Raw genomic sequence first — 13,217 nt, forward strand, 5'->3', positions numbered from 1 at the left:
GAAAAATCCCTCTAGTCTGGATGAGAGCCAATATTGTGCCCATTTTTAAAGGGGGTAATAAAGAAGATCCATTGAATTACAGACCAGTGTCCCTAACAAGTGTGGTGGCAAAAATAGCGGAAAGAATAGTTAAAAACACATGGATGGAATATTTAGAGGAAACACATACATTGACTGACAGACAATTTGGTTTCAGAAGTGGAAGATCTTGTGTCACGAATTTAGTGAGCTTTTGTAGTAGAGCAATTGATATAATTCAAGAGAGAGAGAGGGTTGGGCAGATTGTGTTTATTTAGACCTAAAAAAAAGCATTTGATAAGGTACCACACCAGAGACTGATATGGAAAATTCAAAATATAGGGGGTTTGCAAGGCAACACAGAAAATTGGATTACAGACTTCTTGAGGGACAGAGAAATGAGAAAAGTAATAAAGGGAGAAAAATCAGAATGGTGTAGAGTTACAAGTGGAGTACCACGGGGACAGTCTAAGCCCCTGTAATATTTCTGGTGTATGTCAATGATATGGTGGATGAGGTTGACAGTTATGTAAGTCTATTTACAGATGATGTGAAATTATTGAAAAGAGTGGAAAACAATATGGATTGTGAAATATTACAGAAAGATCTTAAGATAAATAAATGGAGTAAGAAATGGGAAATGGAATTCAATGCAAAGAAATACAAGGTGATGGAATTAGGAAAAAGCAAAAGAAGACTGGCAAGTTCCTACATCATGGGAGAAGTGTTAATTAAGAAAACCAAAGAAGAAAAAGATTTGGGAATTACAATAAGCAATAATTTAATACCCAAAAAACATATAAACAAAATAGCTGGGGAAACCTATGAGTTACTAAGAAAGATGAAAGGGGCATTTGCTTACATGGATGAAGAGATGACGAAAAAGTTGATGGAATATGTGATTCGACCAAAACTGGAATATGCCACAATTGTTTGGTCACCCCATAATAAAAAGGAAATAAGGAAAATAGAAAGGATCCAAAGAGCTGCAACCAAATTGGTAGATTTGAGATTGATTGGTAGATTGAGAGATTTAACCTATGAAGAAAGATTAAGAAGATAAAAGCTTCCATCATTACAAGAGAGAAGAGAAAGAGGGGACCTGATTGCTATATAGAGCTTTAAAGGGTAAGGATCAAGTTGACAAAGAAGACTTATTTGTGTGGGACTCAAGAGATACAAGAGGACATGGAGAGAAATTGAGGAAAACAGCAAGTAGAAGAGATATCAAGAAATATGGTTTCCCAGATAGAAGCATAGAAATATGGAACAACTTAGATGAAACAGTGGTACAAGCAACAAATATTCATAAATTTAAAGTTAAGCTCGATGCTTATATATATGGAGACAGGACAGCATGAGCATAGCTCTTTTCCTGTAAAACACAACTAGGTAAATACACACACATACACACAGACACACATTCATATATATATATATATATATATATATATATATATATATATATATATATATATATATATATATATATATATATATATATATATATATATATATATATATATATATATATATATATATATATATATATATATATATATTAAGGGTGTATACGGGCAGGAATCTTTCTCTAATACATATCTCATTGAATGTGATAGCTAGTTGAGCATTTATTATTTTTCTTAAGATATTTTCCTTATATCTTATGGTTGTCTTATATTCTTTTTTAATTGGCTGTATGACTTCGCCGAAGCTAGTCATTTTCGCTAGATCGAGATTTCGGGTCCTTGAACCTTCTTCAGTAGCGAAGGTCTTTCCGTATTGAGGGTGTCGGAGAGAATGGCTCAAGCTGATTGCGATTGCGGGGGTGTATTTATACCGGTAGGCTTGTCACCCCGCTGCGCGTCCTGGTCTCTGATTGGCTGATGGCTGTCGCGGGCTGTGCTGGGCTGCTATCCAAGCTGGGTCTTCGCGCGCTTGGTAATGCTTGTAGGTCTTCGGATTGTTGATTTAATGTAGGGTTTGTCTCTTTTATATATAGTGCTTCTAAGATGGGGAGACGCCTGGTGTCTGGGCATGTAGTTAGGATCTCTGTTTTATCTACTAGCATTCCTCTTGTGATGTTTATGTTATGCTTCTCCTTCAGGTGTTTCTTGGGTGCTCCCGCTGCGAGGTGGAAAGTTAGTCGTTGGGAGAGTCTTGTTGTCGTCATGCCAACATAGGCGGAGGGAAGGACTTCACAGTTTCCTTGGTTACACGTAAACCTATATATGACATGTGACTTTTGAAGGCTCTCTTTCTCTTTTGAGGGGTTATTTTTCAGAAGAAGATGGCTGGTTTTCTTGGTGTTGTAATAAATTATCAGTTTAACTTGTCTGTCAGGGTCGGAAGGCTTGATGTTCCTCTTCACAATCTGCGTGATGGCCCTCTCATCTTCTTCGTAGGCGGTAGAGAAAGTTGCTTTATAGAAGATGTTGATGTTCCCTTTCTTATCCTCTTGTTGCTTCTTGTTATGCCAGCTGTCGACAATTTTCTTTACTAGGCGGTTGATGTCCTTTTCAGTGAAATTGTTGTTTATGAGGACTTGAGTTGAGCGCTGTATTTCTTGGTGGACTTGTTTCCACGTGCTGCAGTGTGTAAGCGCTCTTCTGATGTAGGCTGAGATAGTGGAATCCTTGTACCTCGTGGGACACTCACTTCGTCCGTTCAAGCAGAGTCCAGGATTCGTTGGTTTTGTATAGACGCTGGTGGTAAATCTTCCTTCTTCGAGAAAAGGCATGGCTCCATCTTTACTGTTTTCCATAGTAAATCAGAGACCAGGACATGCAGCGGGGTGACAAGCCTACCGGTATAAATACACCCCCGCAATCAGCTTGAGCCATTCTCTCCGACACCCTCAATACGGAAAGACCTTCGCTACTGAAGAAGGGTCAAGGACCTGAAATCGCGATCTAGCGAAAATGACTAGCTTCGGTGAAGTCATACAGCCAATTAAAAAAGAATATAAGACAATCATAAGATATAAGGAAAATATCTTAAGAAAAATAATAAATGCTCAACTAGCTATCACATTCAATGATATATATATATATATATATATATATATATATATATATATATATATATATATATATATATATATATATATATATATATATATATATATATATATATATATATATATATATATATATATATATATATATATATATATATATATATATATATATATATATATATATATATATATATATATATATATATATATATATATATGTATATATATGTATATATATATATATATATATATATATATATATATATATATATATATATATATATATATATATATATATATATATATATATATATTTATATATAAAATGCAAATCCTCTCCCTCTCACAGTAGCCTTTATCTGGGCTTGCTTCTCCAAGTTACCACCTATGTAACTTGGTTTGGGGCTCAACTGTGGGTTATGAGATCCTTCAGGGCTCTTGCACCCTGTACACAGATGGTTGCAACACCAGGTTCCACTCCTCTTCTTGGCTGCCACTAACTGGGTCAGTCTCCCTACCCTGCCTCCTGCACAGCATAGTGTGGAGCTCATATTCACCTCCACAAGGTCCTTCTGGCTTCCTGTGGTAAATTACACACTGAGGTTGCCAACCTGTTCCACCTCCTACAGGCATGGGAACACCATGACTGCCAAATCACTCCAACAGCTGGGAAAGAGTTGACAGCAACATTCTAGGAGTTACAGCTACAACAAGTGACAAACAAGTATAAGGATTATAATGTTTATGGAATACCACCTTCACCAACAAGTCAACATCCACCAACATTTGTAGAACACTCTCTTCTTTTGCTGTGCAATATTATATTCAACTTTCCAGAAGGCAGGTCCTGCCCCCTCACAGGAACAACATTGCCTGGGAATGAAGAATACTCTACTACACAGTAATGTACAGTAATCCTCTCTGTCCAAACTCTTTAAAAGAGCACAGGAATACAATAACATTTTAAAAACAACAAATGCAACACGGATGAGAACAAACAGCCCACAGGCAAAATGGAAGGTACACCAATTACTCCAAAATGCCATATACTCGACACACACAGCCAAGGGGCAGTTGGAAACTTATCTAGCAACTTATGAGGCCCAACAATCACTGGCAGGCCTTTGGAGGTATCTATTTCTCACCTATCATCAACAGGGCTTACTACTTTAGTAGACAAATAATATTATCTGAATCTAAATGCCCTCTAAATATAAATCAAGCAAATCCTCCAAGCCTTGCTCTGCCTTGAGATGTACATTTACTCCTGTGGTCAGCTGGACAACAATTGAGGTGTGGGAAACACAAAGCTCACCACCTGTCACAAGGAGTGACTCATGCACAAGGGAAAGGGGAGGGGTAGGGAAGGAATAGAAGGTCACAGGTGGCTGGTTTGTGCATGACTCAACTCACACCTAGTGTTGTTCCATAGACATTGTCAACTTAAAAAAATCATTATGAGCCCATGACAGGGGCTGGATGCATTTTCATAATTCTGTAGGCAAGATAAACTCTTCAGTTAAATAAAATGGGGGACTCAACATGAGAGAACACAGAGAAAGTCTTGAAAGTAAATAGGGAAGGTGACTGGGTAGTGTATTAATCTTTAAATATGACTGTGAGTGGGGCAAATATTCATTGCACCCTCTCTCTCTCTCTCTCTCTCTCTCTCTCTCTCTCTCTCTCTCTCTCTCTCTCTCTCTCTCTCTCTCTCTCTCTCTCTCTCCTTTGTCCTTCTTCTCACCATCTTTCTTCCTCTCATTTCTCTTCTTCTCTTTACTTCCTCATCATCTTTTGACTTCACTATGTGCAAGTATATATATATATATATATATATGACAGACAGACAGTGGAATCTCAGTTACTGAATGCCTCCCTTTTCAAACAAATTGGTTTTCAAACAAAATTTTGAACTCATCATTGCTTCAACTGCAGTACCATAATTCGGTTCTAGAACAAAGTTACTTGATTTCAAAGATTAAAAGACATAGCAAAAGCTGCCATTTACAGTATTACTAATTAATAGTTTCTATATTTACTTAGTTTTTATGTATTTGGAGGAGAGAAGAGACACAAAGTGTATGATAGTCATTCAATCTTTGAAATATGGTAAATCTGAAAAGCCTCAATGTAAACAAACAGTTTTTGGCACTCAGGAGTTATCCCAGGCCTCAATGACCCCCAATGCCATCATTACTGCACAACTGCATTTTTCCAGTAGTTTTTTCCAGCAGCAAGATATCTAAGTGTTTGAGCACCTTCATTTTGGCAGTGTGTTGCTCTTTTCTGTGTCCATCTATAAGGCTTCCCTCACTAGATCAGTGGCAAAGAGAATACCTGCACTGTCTGAACAGTATCTTCTGATGAGTTGTGTCACTAAGTTCATTTAAAATAATCTGTGAGCTGGAGATGTTGTGAAGCAACCATCTCGGCTGTGGGAGCATCTGTCATAAGCTGCTAAAACAGGTTAGACTGGTGTCTGGGAATTAATTAATCCTAATCTTTTTTACTTTGATTCCTGTGGGGAAAATCATTTCGGTTTTCAAACATTTCAGATTTCAAATGGCATTCAGGAATTAATTAAGTTCTAGAACTGAGGTTCCACTATATATATATATATATATATATATATATATATATATATATATATATATATATATATATATATATATATATATATATATATATATATATATATATATATATATATATATATATATATATATATATATATATAAAACTACTACTACTACTACTTGTATCCCAGAGGAATGTCACTTTTCTCAAGTGACAGCTTGCACCTTATCTCATCTTCACCAAGTGTCTCTGTTACCTGTGGTGATAGCTCCCACCTCATCTCACCCTCAACAAGTGTCTCTGTCCCTTGGGGAAACACGTGTGCATAAATGCCTTTCCCTTTCCTTCCATCTTCCTTCTTCTTCTGTCTTTCTCACACACTCTTAATGATCTGTAGCAAATAAATAGTGACTGATCTCTCCACAGAGAGGTCAGTTCATGGCTAGACTCTGAAGCGAGCACACTCTGTATCATCTAATCCATCAATAAACAAAGCTACCAGATGTGATTCCATCATTCTTAATGCTACAAAGGACTCTCAAGACAGCACACTAAAAGGGTATATATATATATATATATATATATATATATATATATATATATATATATATATATATATATATATATATATATATATATATATATATATATATATATATATGAATGAATGGTACATCAGTAGCTTGCCCCAGCAGCTCAAAACACGACATCCAGATAAATCTTCAGCTAATAGATTTGGGTAAGACAGCAAAAGCTGTTTTGGATATTTTACAACCTTCCTGTGTGGTTAATTTCCCAACATTCACATCCAGAGCATTGAAAAGTTTTTCTGTAACTTTATCTTCATTAAGATGAGTAATCATTGTATTATTTTGTAAATAAATTAGATTAATTTGGGATGATTTAAGATGTAAATAAATCAAAGAAAGTGGTATTACATTGTGTGTCATGTGAAATAATAGATTTAGATCAACAATACTAACAGGACTGATACACAGGAATGTATACTAAGAATAAGAAATAAGAGGGATGATGTTGACCTTTAGTGAGTATTTCAAATTACTTGCCTCCCACAAAAATTAGTTTATATGACCTCTGTAGTTATGTATTTCAAACACACAAAAAAGCTGAGAACAAAATTGGTCATTGAAAGAAGCTTCTTTGCTGTTACTGAAGAGAAGCACAGGACAGCAGCTGGCCCATCAGTTTTGTGCCCTTCCTTTTTGTGTTTTGATAAGCATATGTAAAGCTGAGCTTTACAGTGACAGATAGAATGGTAATGCTCACAATTTATTCTTCACTTCTTGAGACTATAATTTTATGCTAAATAGATTTCCACACTAGGTGATCTGTGGTGATTTGCTGCTACTGCTACTGCTATAATAACAAATCACTCAGACTGCACAAGACCTTAAGTCACTGTCTCAACATAATTATGCTTTCATTCACTCTTAACCTGTACAGTATTGTGCTTTCTTAGAGATAGGGGTCATGTCAGGTTGCATTCTCTTCATATATTTTTTTATTTATCCCGTGAAATGAGAAAAAAATAACAAATCATTGGATATATATATTATTCCAATGTCACGAATGGAAGTGTGGATACCATACGATTTTAATTCTTGGATTTTTTCCCTTCTCAGAGCTCACGATATCAAACAAGGGGTGTGGAATTTTATATTTATATTTTTTAAAGCTTTATTCTCCCCTTTAAATATACTTTCCACAATCACATAATGTATGTAATAAATAAGTACTTCTTTACATTACAAATACCTATTAATAAACAAGAACTGTACATTCAACAAAATGGTTTGTTATGCATCTGGCAGCATCCCCGATCTCAAGGCCATGGTTACTACACCTGCAGTTCTCCAAGAATAGAACATGCTATGAATTTTATGATTTTCAGTTTTCCTTTCTGATTACTCTGAAGTCTTGTTTCCTTTTTCTTATGCCTTACTGATCATAGATTTGAGAAATAACTTCCTAGAAGAAAGTAACTTACCTTTTTGTCTGATGATTTTGGGGAAACACAGCAGCCCACCCTGTGTAGCCAACTGCATGCAACAATGAGAGTGTGCCAAAACCTTTATAACAAAAAAAAGTATCCCTCTCTAATACCATAGCTTTCAGTTTCATTTTATTGCTCTGATATTATATTCATGTTGACGCATGCAGTGAAAAAAACAAAATAACCTCCAAGTATGTTTCAGTTCCTACAGAAGTATTCAGTCCATAATAACTCCGAGTCCAAAGGATAGGTATGTATAAGAAAATATCGACTCCCGACTTGCCAAAATATTCTTTGTTACTGTTAGTGACAAATCTCATACATACAAACAAAATTGACGACTGTAAAATCACTCAAAAAGGAAATCATATATATACGTACTAAGCACTTCCCTAAGAGGTATATATATATATATATATATATATATATATATATATATATATATATATATATATATATATATATATATATATATATATATATATATATATATATATATATATATATATATATATATATATATATACATACAGTATGTATATATATATATATATATATATATATATATATATATATATATATATATATATATATATATATATATATATATATATATATATATAAATTTATCTTTTCACCTTCATGAATATGAGACTTAATGAGTAATTTTTGCAGTGAATAATTGCTTGATGATTAGATGATTAAAAAAAAAATAAAATACAGGGAGGTCCTGATGAGATGAGCAGTTAGGTTCCATTTGAACTGCTCGTATTGTGAATTCTCATATAACGAAACACATAACTAATGGAAAAAGGGGATTACATGAATAACTGCCTAAAAAAACAAAAAAAAACAGGGAGGTCCCGACATGAGCAGTTAGGTTCCATTTGAATTGCTCATATAGCGAATCGAATTCTCATCTGATGAAACACATAACTAATGGAAAAAGGGGTTATGTTCCATGACCATTGCCAAAGGTAAGTTTTCAAGCTAAAATGTAAGATACCTAATGCAACAAACATATCTGCTACATAATTGTCAATAAAGCAGCATGAAAATTAAAAAAGCATACAAAGAACATGATTTCATATTAATTAAATATTTGAAAAGTGCATAACACTCACCAATACTTAGTCAATTAATCAAGGAGGGTAACTTGCTTAGCATTCTTATACCTCTTAACAATTTCTACTTTCTTTGCAAGTGTTATTGGCATTCTAGCTCACTTAGCCTTACTACTAAGACTCACTGGCTGCTTGGGAGGCAAAATTGGCACTTGAGAGGCAAAATATGGCACAATCTACACACCATGTGGTCAGTCACGCATACAACACCACACAAAAGATAGTGAATGAAAGAACATGCCAGCAGTAGCACCATAACACATCCAAGAACTGATAAGTCACATAAAGCACTTGTACTGTATTGTAAATATGCTTGCAAGCAAAATGATAATAGAGTATGAGTATAATAACAAGCAGTAAGGCTGTAAGAGTGGGAGTCTGAGAGACACCAAGTTCAGTTTAAAAGAGGACTGGTGGGGGGGAATGAATGGGGACAAGGGAGGGGTGTAGGGTTGTCTTCCAGTGCTCACAAACTTGTCTCTGTGTGTCTGAATCATTGTACATCACCATACAGCCTGGATGTGTTAGCAGGAGGGTGCAGGAAGGTGGGCATTTTAAAGTTTGTAATTTTACTCGCCTCGGGCTGAAGCTTGTATCATTGGATTTTTGTGCTTGTTTAAAGAAAATAGTCCCTAATCTACACATCTTGTATCATTGGTTTCTCGTATAATGGATGCTTGTATGACTGGACCTCCCTGTAAGTAAAATAAATAAATAAATAAATAAAAAGTTGTGCACCCTCTGAGATATTGCTTTGTTGTCCTATTCAGTCTTATTGGGAAGGAATCTGAATATGCTTCATGAGTATTGTACTAAGTGCTAAAAAAAAAAAATAAAAAAATAATGTAGAACCTCAGAACACGCTAACCACAAGTTAACCATTTCACTGCAATAAACAACAATTCACAACACTAGGAACAATGTATAGAGTCTTTTTTCAAGAACGTACCAAAAGAATTTTGCCTTTTCTAGTCCATATAATGTTGGAGATGGCTGTAGAACAAGAAAAAATGTCCCAGAGTGGTTAGTGACTGAGGAGGGATGTGCCACATAGCACAGAAAAGATTAATAGGATACTCACATTCCCAAATATGATGCCGCAATTTCCACAAGTCTGTGAGAACGGCTGTGTCTGCTTGCAAACAAGACATTCCACTTCTGTAATTTTTGGCCGGTCCAGAGGATGATTCTCACTTTCATCATGGCAAAAGCGACAAATATAGTTTTGTTTGCAGCATGGGCTCTGAGAAAATAACCATTCATTTAGAATTTAGAAGATATGACCTAATTCTATAATGACATGAAATATTATTTGAAAAGATAAGGCAAGGAATGAAAGTTAATCTATTGACTATTAAGAACATGAGAAAATAAGAGAATCTACAAGAAACCATCAGGCCTGCATGTGGCAGTCCCTGTATGAAACATAATTACCTATTTCCACTATCCTTATCCATAAATTTAACTAATCTTTTAAGTAAAGCTCCCAAATGGCTCAGAACTAACAACCTGATTACTAAGTTCATTCCATTCATTTACCACTCTATTTTAGAAACCATTTCTTCTCATCTCATTTTAAAAAATCTAACTTTATCAAACATGAACCCATTATTTCTTGTTCTATCCTGATTACTGATCATGAGAATTTTGCTCAAGTACTTCTTGTTATATATTATTATAAATTTTGTATATTAAAGACTGCTATCAGATCCCCTCTCAGCCTATGTCTTTCTAAGGAATCTATATCTAAGAGTTAATGGCAACTATCAATAACAATAACATGAAACTTACACAAGTAATCAAGAATACTTAAGAATACTTTAATGCCACAGGCTAAAGAGTGTGACAATGAATATGTATGTGAAGTGGTCAGACATTTCATCATAACTATAAAGGCTTGAAATTATTAAATCATATGATCAGGAAGAGAACATAGATGAAATTAAGTAAGTTTTTATTCCATGTGGAGATACAACTAATGCAATAGTTAATAGTTAAGAGCAAATAGAAGTAATTTCTTAGGAAAAAAACATTTGTGTTTTGTGTTTGCTAACTAGAAAATGTTTTTGTTTTTTTGGCAGGATGCCAAGAGATTTAATGTAGTAAGCAGTGTAAATGTTGATAGTAAATGATAAATGGTGGGTACTGATGATGATAAGGTCATATGTTGGTTTCAAGACAAATGTATTTCTGGGTAAATGGAGTGATAAGTGATGAGTCTGTAGGAAATATGGACTCACACCATGACTCAGTGCAGAATTCCCTGCTTTTCATAAAAAGTATGAAGTATCATTGAGATCCTTTAAAGTTGGACAGCTCTAGGGAACTGCCAAACACAGGTGACTTGGTCCTAGTTACTGATCGTTAGGAAAATGTGAAGGTGGCAAGAATGTATGGAATGAAGAGTCTTTAAAAACTAAGTGTATGCGAAATAAAGATGATAAAGAATATGCAACAGAAACTCCATTTAATGGAATTCCATTTAAAGTAGAGCTCTATTTAGCAAACTCAAGATCTGAATCAAAGCATTCCATTAAGAACGCATTCTGCTAACTAGCAATCATATTTGCAGTGCTCCTAATAGTACAAACACTTCTGCCTCTAGCTATGTAAACCTTACAATTTGTTCCTTATAATCCTAATTGGAGATGCAATCATGCTGATACCTGGTGATAAGGATAATAGGAAAAGGCTTTCTCTTGCCATGATGCTTCAAATAGAGAAAATGGAAAAATGGTGACAATTACTTTGACCTGATGAAAGAATATGGAATCATGAAAATTTAGATGTAAGAAATATGCAAGAGAAAAGAACAACTGAAGAAGTTTGAGCCCTACTCTGAAGTGAGTAATAGTAATACAGAAAAAATGCATACTGCAAAAGAAATTTATGACTGACTTAATTTAAAAATTATACCAAGCAGTATTTAGTCAGTATAAGTCAAGGAGGGGTCAAGGCATGCCAAAGACCATGCCAAAGCATATGAAGTATGCAAAAGGGCAGGAAGTAAGTGATTTTAATGGCAGTGATCAGTGGCTGATGAGGTCTGGAAAGCAGCATAGTATCAGTCAAGAAAAAAGTGGGTGAAAAATGTAATACAAACATTTTGTGGAGGACATTAAGAAAAGCAAGAGAGAGGAAGACCTAGTAAACTGGCAAATATATAATGCTGTTGAGATAAGCCTTTTTGGAGGGCTTGGTCTCATTCTTTATTGAGAGAGAAGAGCAAGCATCATGTGCCAGAATACAGGCATAAGGCCAGGGTGTCAGTGTTGCTGCATGCCAATACATACTGATGCTTCTCATAGAATTAAGTTTACAGTTGTGGGGAAGGTAAAACAATCCCAGATAATGAGAGCAAAAGAATAATTTGCCAGTGATCTATAAGAGTAACATGAAGGTATAGTTTACTGGGTGTATCACCAAAGACTGTTTTTTTTTAAGGTTTGATATCTCTGTTAAGGCATTCCAGAAAAGGCTTCATGATGTGAAACCAAACAAGATCAGGGATCTGCTCCTATTGGCCGAGGTGAGGATATCCTCACCACCCCAATGACAAGATAAAAATAATGTTCCTGCCAGTCAGCACCACCTCCATGCTGCAGCCCATGAATCAGGGTATTACTAGTACCATAAAAAAATAAAACATTATAGGAGGCTGAGGCTGGGGACCATCATGATGGTAGAGCTGGAACTTGAAGGAAAAGACACCAGATGGCAGAGGAGCCCTGGAAGACATAACATATATAACATGTATAACATAGTGCTCAACATTAGAATAATTTGGGATCATTTGGGATCTTCTTTTCCTCACTGAAACTCAGGTGTCTGAGGCAACTGACAGTAGCCCCTTTTCTGTTTCCTCCTACTTTCTCTATCCTCATTTTCGATCCAAAGCTGGATGCTGCGTTTATGTGCGCAATGACTTAACCTGCTCTCGTGCCCACGCTCTTGAATCTTCCGAGTTTTCCACCATCTGGCTACGACTACAGAGTCACTCTCATACTAAATTTATCTGTGCTGTATACCTCTCTCCTAACTCCTCTGACTATAAGAAATTCTTTGACTACTTAACTTCCAAAGTGGAGCACATTCTGACCCTCTTCCCTTTTGCAGAGATCTCCATTCTTGGAGATTTCAATGTTCACCACCAGCTTTGGCTTTCCTCTCCCTTCACTGACCATCCTGGTGAACTAGCCTACAACTTTGCTATCCTCCATGACCTAGAGCAATTGGTGCAACACCCTACTCGCATTCCTGACCGTCTTGGAGATACGCCCAACATTCTTGACCTTTTCCTGACCTCTAATCCTTCTGCTTATGCTGTCACCCTTTCTTCTCCGTTGGGCTCCTCCGATCACAATCTCATATCTTTATCTTGTCCTATCACTCCAATCCCTCCTCAGGATCCCCCTAAGCGAAGGTGCCTCTGGCGTTTTGCCTCTGCCAGTTGGAGGGACCTGAG

At 35.7% G+C, this 13,217-nt stretch overlaps 1 protein-coding gene across 3 annotated transcripts in view; it reads right to left on the bottom strand.

The window, feature by feature from the left end:
* LOC135109065 (RING finger and CHY zinc finger domain-containing protein 1-like) overlaps nucleotides 1–13,217 on the bottom strand; it is a 103,180-nt gene that overhangs the window by 71,909 nt on the left and 18,054 nt on the right. For all 3 annotated transcript variants that reach the window (XM_064020089.1, XM_064020088.1, XM_064020090.1), the window contains exon 2: nucleotides 9,834–9,995. In XM_064020089.1, coding sequence (XP_063876159.1) covers nucleotides 9,834–9,995 — 162 coding nt within the window. The remainder of the gene's footprint in view (nucleotides 1–9,833; nucleotides 9,996–13,217) is intronic.

This window comes from Scylla paramamosain, chromosome 18 (assembly GCF_035594125.1).
Source record: "Scylla paramamosain isolate STU-SP2022 chromosome 18, ASM3559412v1, whole genome shotgun sequence".
Taxonomy (NCBI): Eukaryota; Metazoa; Arthropoda; class Malacostraca; order Decapoda; family Portunidae; genus Scylla; species Scylla paramamosain.